This window comes from Gossypium hirsutum, chromosome A08 (genome assembly GCF_007990345.1).
Source record: "Gossypium hirsutum isolate 1008001.06 chromosome A08, Gossypium_hirsutum_v2.1, whole genome shotgun sequence".
In the NCBI taxonomy this organism is placed as follows: Eukaryota; Viridiplantae; Streptophyta; class Magnoliopsida; order Malvales; family Malvaceae; genus Gossypium; species Gossypium hirsutum.
In genome coordinates, this window is record NC_053431.1 from 89815641 (window position 1) to 89831303 (window position 15663).

Below are 15663 nucleotides of genomic sequence, written 5' to 3' on the forward strand. Positions count from 1 at the left end.
CATTCTATTAATATTAATGTTTATTAAAAAAAGACATTTAAATAATTTCTAACCGAATTGGTATCTAATTGATAAGTAACACCAATTCAATATAATATTTTTAAAAAATATAGATTCCACTCTAAAAAAGGTTTTGATTTTAACTCATCGTAACTAAGGACAATGGGTTGATTTTTAACATCTTAATGTTCAACTCGTAAATCTAATCAAATTTGTTTTCAATTTTAATTAATATTGCGAGTCTTTTATTTGAACTCGGCACAAATAATCAAACCTAAAATGAAGCAAGCTCATTGTTATTAAATGAATAATCCTAATTGATTTTGTTTGAATAATTCAATCTTTGATTAAATTCGAATTCTAAAAAGTAAAAATCTATCCAACTTTAATCGAAGCTACCGAAAAACAGATCCAATTTGATGTCTTCTACAACTATCACCCAACTATATTGGTCACACCCCCAAGGAAAGTACATGTACTACCAGAGAAATGATCTGTTCGCTACTCTTCAGCGTGCAAGTATTTTATTATTTATTTTATATTGAAATAACAACACCAAGTAGTTGGCTGTTGGCAAATCGCTGAGTACCACCTAAAGGCAAACCTAGTTAGCTGACATTGACCCACATCACCATTGCTTTAGTTTGCTTTTGAAAGTCTCAAAAACTGGAACGAGAATGAACTCCCAGATGAAAAGTTGCAAATGGGTGCCGGTAGGATACTAAAGCAGGAAATAAAATACTGTGTTTTAGGGAAAACAGGCAGGGCCTTATGGCACAAAACAATTTAAATAGTCAACTTATGTGATCCATCCAATCACAGAATTTTCTCAGATGCAAAAGATTACTGATGACCATAATCAAGAGATACATTTCACTACAAATCATATCCCAAGACGCTTCCAAACCACATCATGAGTATCCCACAACTTAGCATAGCAATTCAGTGAATCCTGCCACAAACAAAATCAAGTTGGTAAATCTTCAAGGTTGAGATAGCTGCCATAAACTACTACAATTCTGGAACTGCTTAGTGCATTTCCATATCTCACACAGTCAAACAACTCCAAGTAAGACAAATGCACTCACTATCTTCTAGAAGATAAAGCTGCCCCAGTTGCCCTGCCATTGTACAGGACAGTTAAGCTTTAACAAGTTGAGGCATACAAACATACTTATAAATAACCATCAGCTATCCGCTGAAAGATTAAGCCACATACCTGCCCTGCTGTTTTCCAGCAAAATTAGAATTAGACCTTCCCTGACCAGAGGCCTGCCTTTCAACATTTTTCAGACTTGATCTCTCAGAATTTGCTCCATTAGATTTGCTCAATATTTTTACATTTGAGAGATTTCCAGCCACTCCAAAAGAAACACCATTGGGATGTTGATTCTGCATTCCTGACAGCTGTGAATGATCACCAGCTGCAGTTTTGGAGATAACTGCATACCCCTTGAAAGCAGCATTCTCATTCTTCGCATGGTTGGAGTCAGCTGTTGGGAGACCCTTCTTTAGTCGGTTAGGTTGTGCCATTGGAGTAACAGCAACAGAAGGCAGAATCGAGGAGTAAGGAGATGAGGCTGCAGCTGCTGCAGCAACTTTAGCAACAGCAGCAGTGGCTGCTATCATTTCTTGTGCTCCCTCTCGAAGCCGAATATAATCGCCCTCAATCAGAAACAACTGAAATCACAATTTCAAATCTTCAGAAATTATAGTCCAAATGCCTGTAAAAAGAAAAGTAGAGAGTTGCAAGAAACAAACCGCAGGGTGACCGGCTACAAAGTCATCCAGCTTTCCATACTTCTTGTAATCATGCCAGTGTAAAGGTGCAAGCATTTTCCCCAACCTATTTGGTAGCTGCAATAGAAAGATACAAGTCAAACCCCATTCTTGCAGGACCTAGTATCTTAGTAAGTTGACCAATGAAAATTTATTAGCAGACCAACCGTGGAACTGATCCGAATTTTGCCACCAGTTGGAATCGTGCGAACAATGCAAGCCAACAAAGACCTCTCATCAAGCAGAGCTGTCTCTGAAGTCTTAGCTGATATCAGGTTATTAGTCTGGCCAGTTGAGACCGGCTTTTCAGGCAAAATAGCACCAGTTCCATTTTTTATTGTCGTTTCACAGAAATTAACAGAATGCAGTGAAGTATCATGAGATGGACTGGCAGCAGCAGCAGCTGCAGTACTTGTTTCCTTCGCTGTTGGGATTTGATCCTCTTGCACATGATTATTCATATTCAGAATATTTTGTTCCTGTCCAATTCAAATTTAAGGAGATGTTAGAACTGAAAGATTCAAAGATTCCCAACTGCTTGAAGACTAGCCAAACTGACAAACCTTGGGTTCAGAGCTCAATCTTAAAGCACCATGAAATTGTGAAGAGGCCTGCGGCATGGCTGGCTCAGGTTGGGAGTCCACAAGGTAACTTGCATTAATTGACTCATCAACCTGAAAAGAGATAGTCTCAGTAAGTTCCAATAACAGATAAAAACAACACACAGTGAGTAGAATGATCTAGATTTTTTTAGTACCTGAGCTTTCCCAGAAGATGATGATATCACAGAATTGGGCTCTGCCCCTTGGTTCATATGATCTAGATAGTCTGAACGAATGGCTTGTCCATTGACAGACAAGTCATACTCATACTTTACATCTGAGCTCCCAAGCTTTTGATCTGTTTGGGATGGTGGAATATGATTCTCTGCAGACAGCTGTAAACCCTCTGGGGAAGTCTGAGAAACATGATGAAAAACCATTACACACAACAAAGAAAACGTTGGGAAAATTGAAAATGCACAGGTTTGACCATACCAGCTGGTTCTGCCACTGTTGGATGGATGCTGTATCTGGCATTGAGTAGTGTCCAACATGAGATGTCACAGAATGGGGAGCTCCCTGTTGATGCATGATAAATGAATGCAGAGCAGACACCTGCCCAGGTGGGAGGTATGTAGGCAACCCAAGTGGAGCAATTGGAACACTTGGAACATGGTCATTCTGATTCTAAGAGTAAACAAGTCAATTAAAGGGAACAAAGCTGAAGTAATAAAACAAGTTATAAACAAGATAGAAAGGATCAGAATTTGACCATTATTAATAAAAGCCCAAGTTCTACAACTAAACTACTTCTAATATAAGTTTACAAGCACCATCAGAAACCAGACATTAGATAAAATGTTGAAAGAGGGAGGGAGGGTTGGAGTGGTCAACAAAAACCAAGAGACTTGTATCATATTTTGGCAATGAAATAAATTACAATATGAAAAAAGGCATGCACCTATAACATAGATGGCTATAAATATAATATTTATGACACAATCTAAGCAAAACATCAGAAAAGCCAGCAATTTTACCGGATTTGGTGCATTTCCAGGTGAAACAAAAGTTTGGACATTGTCTGAAGCCCCATTTGAAATAATCCCAGTATTAGCATTTGTTGCACCACTTCCATTAGAATCCACCTGTTTCCCATTAGTTTGACCAAATTGAGATACATCTTTTGATTTTGTTCGGGACGTATGTGATTCATCAGTATAAGAACCATTCCTCTCTCTCACATCAGCCAGCTCAAGTTGAAGTTGATGTATTGTATGCAAATGAAGTCTCTCCATCTCTGCAAACTAACATTAACAACCAGGAATAAGATCAACGTAATTGCTAAAACTGACATCCAATCTATTAAGTGAGAAGTGTAAACAAGAAACTAAAGATTTGTCTACCTGTCTCTGACATCCATGCCAGAGCTGGTTATATTGCTCTGTACGTTCTCTCAACTCAGCCTGTAAGGAGTGGTTTGTACTTGACTGCAAAGCATCCATCTCCTGGACACGAGAAATCCAAGTTTGGGCATCTCTCAACTGTTCATCCTTATAAAGAATGGCTTCTTGAGCAGCCCTATACTGAAGAATAAGACCACTATTAGAACATGTAGCTTGCTGTCTTCTATCAATCGGCATTATAGTAAATTGAAACTGTTACTTGGCTTAAATTTCCAACACAAACAATTCTGTTATCATAAATTTAGTTCATCTGAAAGTAAGAAATGCCATTTTCAAAAGCCTGCAGAAGCACACCACGGATAGTTTAACAGAATATTCAACCTTAATCTCAGGAAATAAAAATAGAAAAAGGTTAAAATCAAGTAAAAGTAGTGACCTGTTCCTGCAAGTCAATAAGCTGCCTCTCTTTCTCTTGAACATGCTCTTGAAGATCATGTATCTGTTTTATGTGTTGAGCTCTCTCAGCCTCTGAATGATCACGTTCTCTTCTGCCAAAAGACAAAGAATAGGAAACCCATAAAAGTTTCAGAAGGTTTAAACACAGCTGCAAGGCTAATGTATTAAAAGCAGTAACCAACAGAAGAAGCTGAAAACTATTTGAGAATGCCATTCAGATGCTAAGCTAATATATTAACTCAACCCTTGGATAGGTTTAGAAAATTTCAGGGAAAAATAAACAAAGCATTAATATCAATGGTAATCCTTAGAGGTTTATGTTTACAGCAAATAAAAAGGCCTTAACCATAAAACATGGACCTGAAAGTAGCCAGTTCCTTGTTTTGCTCTCTGAGAAGATCTTCCTTTGCCCAGACCTGCCAAGATAACCAAGTAGGGCTAATTTATACATGACTTTCTAAACATCATACTTTAGTTTAAAAGAAAAATAAAGCTTATCCAAAAGCAGGATAAACATATTGATGGACCTCTTCTTTATCAACTTTGATGGAATGCAACTCTCTGTCTTTCTCTTCCATTTTCCTTTCGAATTCATGTATGGTCTGTTCTCTTTCATCGAGTTGCTCCTAATCAAGCATAAAGCCAAAATATAGATTGAAGGTCACAGGACAGCAATATTGTAGAACCTACTTGTAGCATGCTTGGAATAATTTCAAGCGCCAATGGATCTGATTGGTTTTTTATAGACCACTCAAACTGTCAATCATAAGACATTCAATATGTAATTTCAAAATAAATAACAATATGCCCAGGATACAACTCCGGAAGAAAAAAGGAATATGTCTTTACTGACTTCCACAGTCGAAACATGATGACATTATTTCTTAAAGTTTATAATCTGAAATTCTGTTTCATATCTTGTTCATAAATAAAGATCAAATTTTAATTCATAGAAGCAACAAAAACTTCTTTTTCTCTGAAAGTTGAATTGCAGAACAATCATACTATGAATCACATTCTAAATTCAAACCTCAAGCTTGGCAACAGCATTGACATGGGCTGTTATTTTTGCATCACAGCTGCTCTGAATTTCCAGGACCCTTGATCTTGCAATTGCCTGTGCTCGGAGTTCAACCTCCATCTGCAATAGCTCCTCTCTTTGTCTAGTAATATTGTGGATCCTCTGTTGTAATACATCATCATCTAAACTTTCATCAGCCGTGATTGAGCAGAAGTCAACATCAGCAGGCTCTCTTCCGTGCTGCACCTTGATAGACATTCAACAATGTTCACTACTCACCATTCTCATAATAGAATTTAATTTTAAGATTAAAATACCTTACCTCATATATGGTTCTCTCATCTGACTGTCCCAACTTTGATCTGTCCATTTCCTGCATGTCACAATAGAAGAAAACATACAATGAACATCAATGGTCTATCGAATATAGCAATAATTATCTTTCGCCACTTAACCAATATAACTTGATGCTCAATTCTGCCCTTCAGAGCTGGACATTTCCTTACAGCACTAAACACAAAACACTTAACTCTTGGGATCATATAAACACTTAGACCATTTGAATTAAACCCAATTAACACCCCTAATTATTTCAACCAACAATGGGACAATCTTTTCATCAACGTAACCCCCTTTTTTTAATTAATGCGCCAAAATGCTACAATTTTGAGCAGAAGTTGGTTCATAAATGACTCCATCAAAAAGTCCGAGCCAAATTCTATTACTAATAAACTCACTAAGTGAAAAATAATAGCGTTACTTAATAATGAAAACTCGAAGTGTATACAACCAAGAGAGCAAGAAAAGAATGAGAACAGAAAAAGATAAACCCTAATTTTTTTGGTTAACACATGTGAAGAATCCCAAACACTAGAAGTTAAAACCAAATCAAACCCGGTAACTGTTTTTTACTTGCTCATAGGAGCCAAACAAAAGGAATTTTCGCTCTGAATCCAACATTCTCTCAGAACTCAAATAATGCCAAAAAGCGAAGATATTCATCAAAAATGAAATTTACCACTTCATCCCCATGGCTACGAACCAGGTGATGGTCGGAAACGGCACGCCACTCCTTACGCGACGATGACGACATTGGGAGCGCACCGCCCCGTGCGGCGGCAACAGCGGCCGCTGCCTCCATTGAATCAGAATGCCCGACACTACACCAACTATCTCACTTTCTCTCTATCTGCAAAAAGCAGACCCAAAAAGAAAAATGGAAAAGAAAAAAAAAATCTAGGGTTTTTCAATTTTCAATTAAATAAATAAACCAAACCCTAGAACTGAATAAAATTAAAAGAAAAGATCGCAAATGATAAAAGAGAAAGAGATGGAGAACAATGGGGGAAGTTAGGTTTTAATTTAAAGATTGGAATTTGGAGGGTTTTTGGAGAAAATTTTTAGTTTAGTTCGATAAATAATAGTGAGATTTTAACGCAACGGAGAGCGAGAGAGATGATTGGGTGTGTGAACTTTCGACCGGGTAAGGCTCCCGCCATTTATAGTGCAACTTCGTCCACAATAGGATCCCATCACGCTTTCTGGTCGCGCGTGTCCTGCACTTTTCTGGTCTACCAGTACTAGTAGTAGTCAATATTTTTGTCACACTGCTTCATGCACTATGAATTTTGCTAATATGGTTTTTATACCGCATTTTATAAGAGTATCTAATTTACATTGCAAGAGTTTATTTGCGTGTATTAATTAAAATATTATTTCATAAAATAATGAAAATTATTTATAATTTTATAAAGAAATATTGTATTACAACTTTTTAAATTAATTTTTAATATGAAAAATAATATTTTATAGAATAGTAACAAAAGGTGTATAGAGTTGTTAAAAAAAGAAATACCATTTTTTAGAAACAAAATGACATTGTATTAAGGTTTTTCTTAAATTAAATTCTAATGTTACATACATTGCATGTAATTTTATGGGTTTAATTTTTAATTAGTTTTTAAATAACTCATTTTTACTTATTGTTATCTATCATTGGTAATGATAATTCTCTTAATTTTTAAATAATATGCAAATTTGAAACTATATGAGAAAGTAAGCTATAATGGTAATTTGAAAAAAATAAAGGGTAAATTACATTAACAGTCACTCAACTTTGAGGTAGCTAACAAAACAGTTACCTAGGTTTCATTTCAATCACTCAACTTTTGAAAAATAACAAAACAGTCACTAACGTTATAAAAAAGTGACAAAATAGTCACTGATTAACAATTTCCATTAGTGTCTTAACGTGACAGCTGATGTGGCAAGCTAACTAGCTGATGTGGCCAGTTAATTTGCCACGTTGGATGTCCACAGTGGAAACCCACCCAATTTAAGAAGAAATTGAAAAAAAAAACCCTAAAAAACCCCTGAATAACAGAGAAGAAGAAGTGACTGTAAAAAAAAAGTATTCTTTTTCCTTTGTTGGTTCTGTTGAAGATGAAACCTTGCTTGAAAGATGTAACTTTCCAACAAAATGCGTATTAAAAGAACAAGTTTCATTAAAGAATGAATGCAAGGTATTTGCTCGAATGCTTAAAAGAACTAGTATCGGTGTCAACATATCTTCGCGAAACTGGAATTGGGGAAAATGGTGATTATGCTAGAAATGGTTTGGACATTAGTCATTTGATTAGCATTCTAAAGTTTTGTGGTGGTGAAGGATTTTTAGAATTTGGAAGGACTTACCATGGTTTGATTATAAAGACTGGACTTGATGGGGATGAGTTTTGTAAATACCAACCTTATTGATATGTAAGCTAAATGTGGAGACATAGATAGTGCAGTTATGGTATTTAATCAGATGCCTCATCTAGATGTTGCTTTATGTAATTGTTTGATTTCTAGTTATGCTAATTGTGGATTATTTGAAGAAGCTTTTAGGTTGTTCATGAATTATGAAAGCTGGGGTAACAAGCTTAACTCTTATACATACTCATTTACGCTAGCAATTTGTGGAATCCTTTCAACTACCGAAGAAGGAAAACAGCTCCATGCTCAAGTTGTGAAGATGTAATATTTATCAGAAACAATTGTGAGTAATGGACTTTTGACAATGTTTTCCAAGTGTGAGTCGATGGCGGATGCTGAATCACTATTTGAATGGCTTCCGCAAAGGAATATTGTTTACTCGCGGAATATTCTTCTTCTTCTTCTTCTTCTTCTTCTTCTTCTTCTTCTTCTTCTTCTTCTTCTTCTTCTTCTTCTCTATTATTAAGGGGGTTTTTAGGTTTTTTTTTTCAATTTATTCTTAAATTTAATGGGTTTCCATTGTGGACATCTAACGTGGTAAGTTAACTAGCCACATCAGCTAGTTAACTTGCCACATCAGAAGTCTCGTTAAGACTGTAACATCCTGATTTTGGGTCTAGCTAGAACAGTGGTTTCAGGACTACAAATTCGACACAGAAAAATTTATCTTTCTTATATTTTTATGGTCTACATTTTTTTGGAATAATTTTGTGAAAATTTTGTTCGAAAATTTTGATGTTTGAGCATTCAATTTAGCAAAAATGACTAAATTGCAAAAAGTGCAAAACTTGAGTTCTAAAAGCTAGAGGTGTCTAATTGCTATGAAATTTTAAATTGAAGGTCCTTAAATGGTAATTAGACCATTTGTTAAGTTAGTGGACAAAAATGGACATGAAGTAAGAGAAATTCTATGTTTTAAGAAAAGGGCATTTTAGTCATTTGGTAATTAAATGAATTAAAAAGAAAAAAAAGCCAAAATCTTGTCCATCTTCTTCTCTCATGGTTGAATATCCCTAAGGAAGACATATCTAGGGTTTGTTCATCTGCCAAGCTCGATTTTAAGTCCGTTTTAGCCCTGTTTTTAATGATTTTCATGTTTTTGAGATCCTTACAACCTAATCTAGCTTATTCAAGGACTAATTTGAAAGAAATATGAATTTTAAAATTTTACCCATGTTAGATATTTGCGTATTTTGATGTATAATAGTAGAAAATGCATGTTTGGTGTTAGATAAACAACATTTACTAGGTGATTTTTGATGAAAATGTAAAAAAGGACCTATTTATAAAAGTTACAAAAATGAGTAGTAGAAGTGTGATTAAATGAAAAATGTGGGCTGGTGTGATTATGAAAATGGTTCGGCTAGGGTTGGGTTTTGAAGAAATGGAATACATTTCATTTTACGAGCCTATAGACTAAATTGTAAAAATGTAAAATATTAGGGGCAAAAATGTAATTTTACCATAATATGATTTTTGGATGGAATTGAATAATGTGAGTATTAAATGAGTTAAATTTGTTATTATAGATCAAGAAAAACGAGGTTCAAACCTAGATCAGGGGAAAAACAAAATGTTTGACGATTAGGCCCCATTTCTACTATTTTGTACTGAGGTAAGTTCATATGTAAATAATGCATTATTATATTTATGTTTTAAATGATTTAATATTGTATGAATTGTGATTGACTCTTTGGACGTATTCGACAAAGTTTCGACAAGCGAAAATTCTTGGTTAAGCCTTAGGAATAGAATAGGATGCGAGTGACATGTCACTAGGAACCCATATGTTTATGTGATATGGGTGCTGGTCTCGTACATCCTACCAGTGGCTGGGTAGTCTGGCATATGTTGCGGATACCTAACAGCTTGTGTAAACAGCACTATGTAGCTACGTCCTAACTGACAGCTTGCGTGAGCAAGCCCATGAATAGGTCGAAAACGAGCCTATATGTATTATGAGATGTGAGGTAGCTATGGCTACATATATGGCACTTATGTGCAAGATTTTCGAGTATCCGTTAATATTCTGAGCGTTCAACGGGAATGTCAAAGTTGTGAAAGAATACAGTTATGTTGTGAGTTGGTACAAGTATGTATGTAAAACTTATACGTAATGAGCTTGATATATGATCAAACCCTTGGTAAGGTTGTGATTGAGTAAGTTATGACTATAAGAATTTAATAAAATTCATGTCAATTTTCATTATGTTAATTGTATGTTAAATGTGTGGTTATGATGCTTATTATTTGCATAGGAACTTACTAAGCTTTATAGCTTACTCTCTTCCTTTCCCTTATCTTATAGTGTCACCAAGCTAGCTCAGGGTTCGGAGACCGTCGGAGATCCACTCACACTATCAACAATTATTTTGGCACCAATGATTTCAACATGTTGAGTTATGGCATATATAGGGGACTTGGTTATTTTGTTATGTGTCATAATTGATTTGGTCAAATGTGTTGGCTTATATTGGTTGAAAATTCATTTTGTATAAGGCTCTTTTGAGATTTGGTACTATTGGTATAAGCAATTTATATGATGATGCCTTTCATGGATGTGGAAATTCACATGATTTGAGTTGATAAGCATGTGATGTGGTGTATGATAGATGGTAGTATGTGAATGATGTGTTGATGTCTTGATTGTGGCTAATTTGGTTGTATGTATATGTTTGGATTGGTGCTATGATATGTTGTGTAGGTGTGTGCATAAAAGGGTGGCAAATAGGCTTGGTAAATAGCCTTATTTTTGTCCACATTGGTAGACACACGGACGTGTGTCTAGGCCGTGTGTGACATATGGTCTGCCTTATAGGCATGTGTTCCGGCCGTGTGTCCCCTGCACCTTAATTTTGAGAAACAGAATGCTCAGAATTGAGTACACGGGTAGAGACACGGGCATGTGTCTTAGCCGGGTGAATGACATGGCCTCAAGCACTGGTTTGTGTCCTGGGCGTGTGAAGTCTGCACCTATTTTTGTGAAAATTAATTTTCCACACGGCTTAGCACATGATCATGTGACTTGGCCGTGTGATCTCAATTTGTTCATGAGTTACAAGTCAGAGAGTTACACGAGGTCGAGACACGGGCGTGTGACCCCTGTTTAGTGGAAAATTTTCTAAGTTTTGTAAAAATTTCTAAAGTTCTCGGTTTAGTCCCGAACCACTTCCAATGAATGTTTCGGGCCTCGTAGGCTCGTATCAAGGGTTTTATGATTAATCGCAAAAAATTTTAATTTGGACGAAAATTTACGGCTCGAAAATGTGTATTTGATTGTGTTTAAGTCCGGTAATGCCTCGTACCTTATTTCGGCGTCGAATACGGGTAAGGGGTGTTACAAAGACACTAACAGAAACTGTTAATCAGTTATTGTTTTGTCACTTTTTTATAACGTTAGTGACTGTTTTGTTATTTTTCAAAAGTTGAGTGACTGAAATTAAACCTAGGTGATTGTTTTATTAGCTACCCCAAAGTTGAGTGACTGTTGGTGTAATTTACCCAAAAATAAATTTGATAGAATAGATCAAATTTTGGTCAATAAAATAAGTAAAGAAGCATATCGATTTCTCAAAGTGAGCAAGGGGAGTATTTCATCTCCTATTTACGAGTGATCAACTAAGCAAAAAGAGAAGGCCAACTTCAAGGCCTCAAAGTGAACATGGGGAGTATATTGATTTCTCATCTCCTATTAGCAAATGCTAATTTCTAATTTTTCAAAATGAATAAAGAGTCATGTCATGCAATAAAAGGAATTTTGGAGAAATATTATAACCTATTAGGTTTGAGAATAAGTTATGACAAATCAAAGCTCAAAATCAACAAGAACTATCACCCGAAGTTTAAAAGAATATTCAGATGCTTATTGCAAGTAAAGGCAAGTGAAAACATGGGAAATACCTGGGAATGGGGATATTGGGCTCATGAATAAAAAATGTAAAATCTTTCAACCAGAAATTGATAAAATGGAGTCCAAATTATCGTTGTGGAAATCAAAATTATTGGTCAAAAAGGTAAGTTAAACTTGATCAAATTAGTGATGTTGAGTGTTCCTATCTATCAATTTTCAAGTTTTAAAGCCCAAAAGAATACTTATGATAGAATGGATCAATTAATGAGGAAATTTTGGTGGGGGGATGAACTAGACAAAAGAAAGTTGCATCTTATCAACTGGTATAGAATTTGTTCAAACAAATCCATAGGCGGTCTTAGAATTATAAACATGCAAGTAATGAACAAAGCATTTTTGGCTAAACTTGCTTAGAGGATTAATAATGGGAATAACTGGCTTATTCAAGTGACTTTAGTTGTACAAAGGACAACTTTCTCCAAATAGAAAGAAAATTTAGGGATTCTTGGGCATGGAAAAGTATTCTAACCGGGAAGGAGTTATTAAAAGAGCATGTCTTATGGAAAATCCAAAGTGGATGGACTACAAGTAATGGAGGAAGGGCATATAACCTGTAACAGCCTGTTTTTCAGTGGTGTCAAAAATAGTAGTTTCGGGACCACAAGTTTGACAAGTAAGTTTGTATAATTAATATTTAAATTATACGAGTCAATAATAATTTTATATTGAATTTTGATTTGTGGAATTTTAACCAATTGAATTAAAAGTTTGTATAAGTGGCTCGGTTCAAAAGTCAAGTGGTTATTGAAAATGAGGTATTAGGACCTCATTCCCGTAATTTAAGGCCGTAAATATTTTTATTAAATATTTATAGAGTTGTATTATATGTGAATTAAAGTTTGGTTCGGTAATTTTCATGATTTATTGCTTAATTACGGTAAAAGGATTAAATTGTAAAATAGGTAAAAGTTAATTGCTATAGATTTAAAATAGTAAAGGGGCAAAATGGTAATTAAACCATGGTTAAAAAGTCTAAGCGGTGGTGACATGATTATAATCCACTAACTTTTGGGCTAATTCCTCATTTAGTCCTAATTATTTTAGGATTAAATTGAAAATTAAGCTTGTTTAGTTAAAATTTAAAATAATTGAAGGACCAATTGTGAAATTAAACCTTCCTTGGTTAGTAATTATACCATATATTTATATTATGGACATTATTTAATAGTTTTACAAGTTATATTAATAGGGTAATTTAGTAAAAAGTTAAAAATTAAAGTTAAAATTAAATAAATTAAAAGATATTATTTCATTTTCCTTTTTTTTATGGGTAGAAAGCTGAAACACCATTGCTAGGGCATGAGAAGCTTCTGCCAAGCTTTGATTGCATGATAGGTAAGTGAAATCTCACCCGATTATAGAAATTTTTATGTTTTTGAGCTCGTATTAGCTTAATCTAGCTAATTCTAGGACTAATTTGTAAAATATAAAATGTTATGAATTATGCTATTGATGAATTTGAGTTATTCTTGAAATTTTAATGTTCAAGGGCTAAAATGTAAAAATAATAAAAGTATAAGGACTTGATGAATAATAACAGCAAGTATGGGCTGTAATGAAGTGGTTAATAGATAGGCTAAGTTTGGATTTAATAGAAAATGGTTAAATTGCATATTTGGACCAAGGGACTAAATTGCATAAAAGTGAAATGTTAGGGGTAATTTTGTAAAAAAGTCAAAAAGGACTTAATTGCATAAATGAGTTAATTTTACTGTTGAAATTAGTGAATTGAATGAAAATTATTATTTTAGATCAAGAACGAGTGGAAAATAGAGGAAAGGAGAAAATTATCGAATAGTCCCTGTACTTTGTCATTTCTGTAATTTAGTCAAGTAAGTTCATTCGGTTTAATTTTAGTACATTTACATATGTATTACATGAACTTAATTGTATAATATTGGATTATATTGATGTGTATAATTGGAAATGGAAATAATGAATTGAAATGACATCGATCACTGATTGAGATACTATGAGCCATTACTACGAATCAATCCTATAAGTTCATGCATTTATTTATGCTTCTAATAATCCTTATTTTCTTTATTAATGTACTATTATTTAATGTTATATTATATATCGAACGAATTTCAATGAGCGACATCCATCGATTTACTGAATGAAGCTCAAATGAAAGTTATCCACTAATATACTGATTAGTGCTCAAACGGGCAATATTTACTGAATCTACTGAAATGTATACACTATCGAGCCATACCTACTAAATCTACTGAAATGTATGCGTTTTCGAGCCATACCTATCGAATCCACTGAAAAGTATGCTCTATCGAGCCATACCTATTGAAAGTTGCTCAAATGAGCATTACTCATTGAATATACTGAAATAATGTACAGATTGTTACTTCTCAGACAAAGTTGCGATTTACGGGAATTTTATTATTTAAATTTAAATTGATTACTATGTTTAGTTGGAAAAGCTTACCAATTTGTTAAACGAATTTAGTAAGCTTTATTCAAGCTTACCTGTATTTGTTTCATTTTGTAGATTTCGTTTTGAGGGCTAGGAAGATCAGATCAACACAAGGAATCACACTATCCGGGAAATCTTGACAATATTGACAATATGTGGAACAATGGTATAAAATAAAATAGATGTTTTTGATGTGTAAACCAATCTTGTATATGCAGCTTTGGATATTAAATGTCATGAAATGTATTGTGGTGTCAATGATGGCACATTGGTTAGGTACATAGGTTGAATTGTTTGACATGTTTGAGTGTTATTGAATATGGTATTTGGCTTGTAAAGTTGTGTTTGAATGTGTTTAGGTACCTAAGCAAATGGGTGAATTTTGAGCTCAAAATTGGTCATTTTTGGGCACACACAACCTAGGACATGGGCTGTCACACTACCGTGTAATACGCATTGGCAACCTACACGGGCGTGTGCCCTGAATGTGTATCAAAACAATATAGGTGCAGATTTCACACGGGCTGACACACAACCTGTAGTGTGACTTTATGTCGAATGTTACACGGGCTAGCACACGGCCGTGTAGTGTTATTTCGAAAAGTACACAGTTTGGCACATGGGTAGCGACATGGCCGTGCCCTGCACCACACGGTCTGGATCATGTCACATGGCCTGATCACACAGCCGTGTGACCCCTATTTTGAAAATTTATAAATTTTTTCTAAATATTCTAATTTGTTTCAAATTGGTTCCTGATTGTTCCAAAACTAATTTTAAGGCCTCGTAAGCCTGATTTAGGATCCATAAGTGTATATTTACTTCGAACAGAAAAAAAAATAATTTTTTTTACTTATTCTAGTAAACTGCATGCTATCATTACTGAATGTTCTGAAATGTACAGTGGTACCCCGTAACTCTATTCTGGAAACGGAAGCGGTTATGGGTATTACATAACCGAATAAGTAACAATGAGCCTCCTGTGAATTTGAGCTGGTAGAATCTTATTAGTTCAAAACCTTTGCTTAAGGGACCTCCAAAAATGATATGTATTCATGCAAATGATGGTGAGTTCTCTATGAAGTTGGCCTATATTCAAGCTTTAAATGAGCAAGTAGGAGTATCGTACATACATAACCAAGTCGCTTTAAAAAAAGGCATGGAATTTTATTTGGTCTAGTAAACTCTCATATAAGGTGATTCTTTTTTTGTGAAAAATTCTTAATGAGGTCCTTCAGTATAAAATGACCATTAATAGAAGAATTAACATAGTGGACACTTTGTGTATCCTATGTCATGGTGAATGGGAGGATAAAAAAAACTTTTTGGGAATGCTCTTTTGCTAAAGTAGTTTGGTTTGGTTCAAA

General features: G+C 34.7%; 1 protein-coding gene across 6 annotated transcripts; it reads right to left on the bottom strand.

The window, feature by feature from the left end:
- Positions 1 to 690: 690 nt before the first annotated feature.
- On the bottom strand, positions 691 to 6678 carry LOC107955218 (uncharacterized). Of its 6 annotated transcripts, none has more exons than XM_016890949.2 (16): positions 6220 to 6678; positions 5524 to 5574; positions 5211 to 5441; positions 4708 to 4806; positions 4541 to 4596; positions 4161 to 4272; positions 3725 to 3904; positions 3359 to 3625; positions 2817 to 3008; positions 2537 to 2737; positions 2343 to 2453; positions 1947 to 2258; positions 1762 to 1857; positions 1220 to 1680; positions 1089 to 1121; positions 691 to 952 (listed from the first exon to the last, which is right to left on the bottom strand). In XM_016890949.2, coding segments are annotated over exons 1-16 (2526 nt in total). In that variant the 5' UTR covers positions 6343 to 6678; the 3' UTR covers positions 691 to 951. The 6 variants fall into 6 exon arrangements, with proteins under 6 accessions (XP_016746438.2, XP_016746436.2, XP_040931839.1 ...); XM_016890947.2 differs by having other exon boundaries at positions 5211 to 5447; XM_041075905.1 differs by having other exon boundaries at positions 2817 to 3002; positions 6220 to 6677.
- Between the last annotated feature and the right edge of the window lie 8985 nt (positions 6679 to 15663).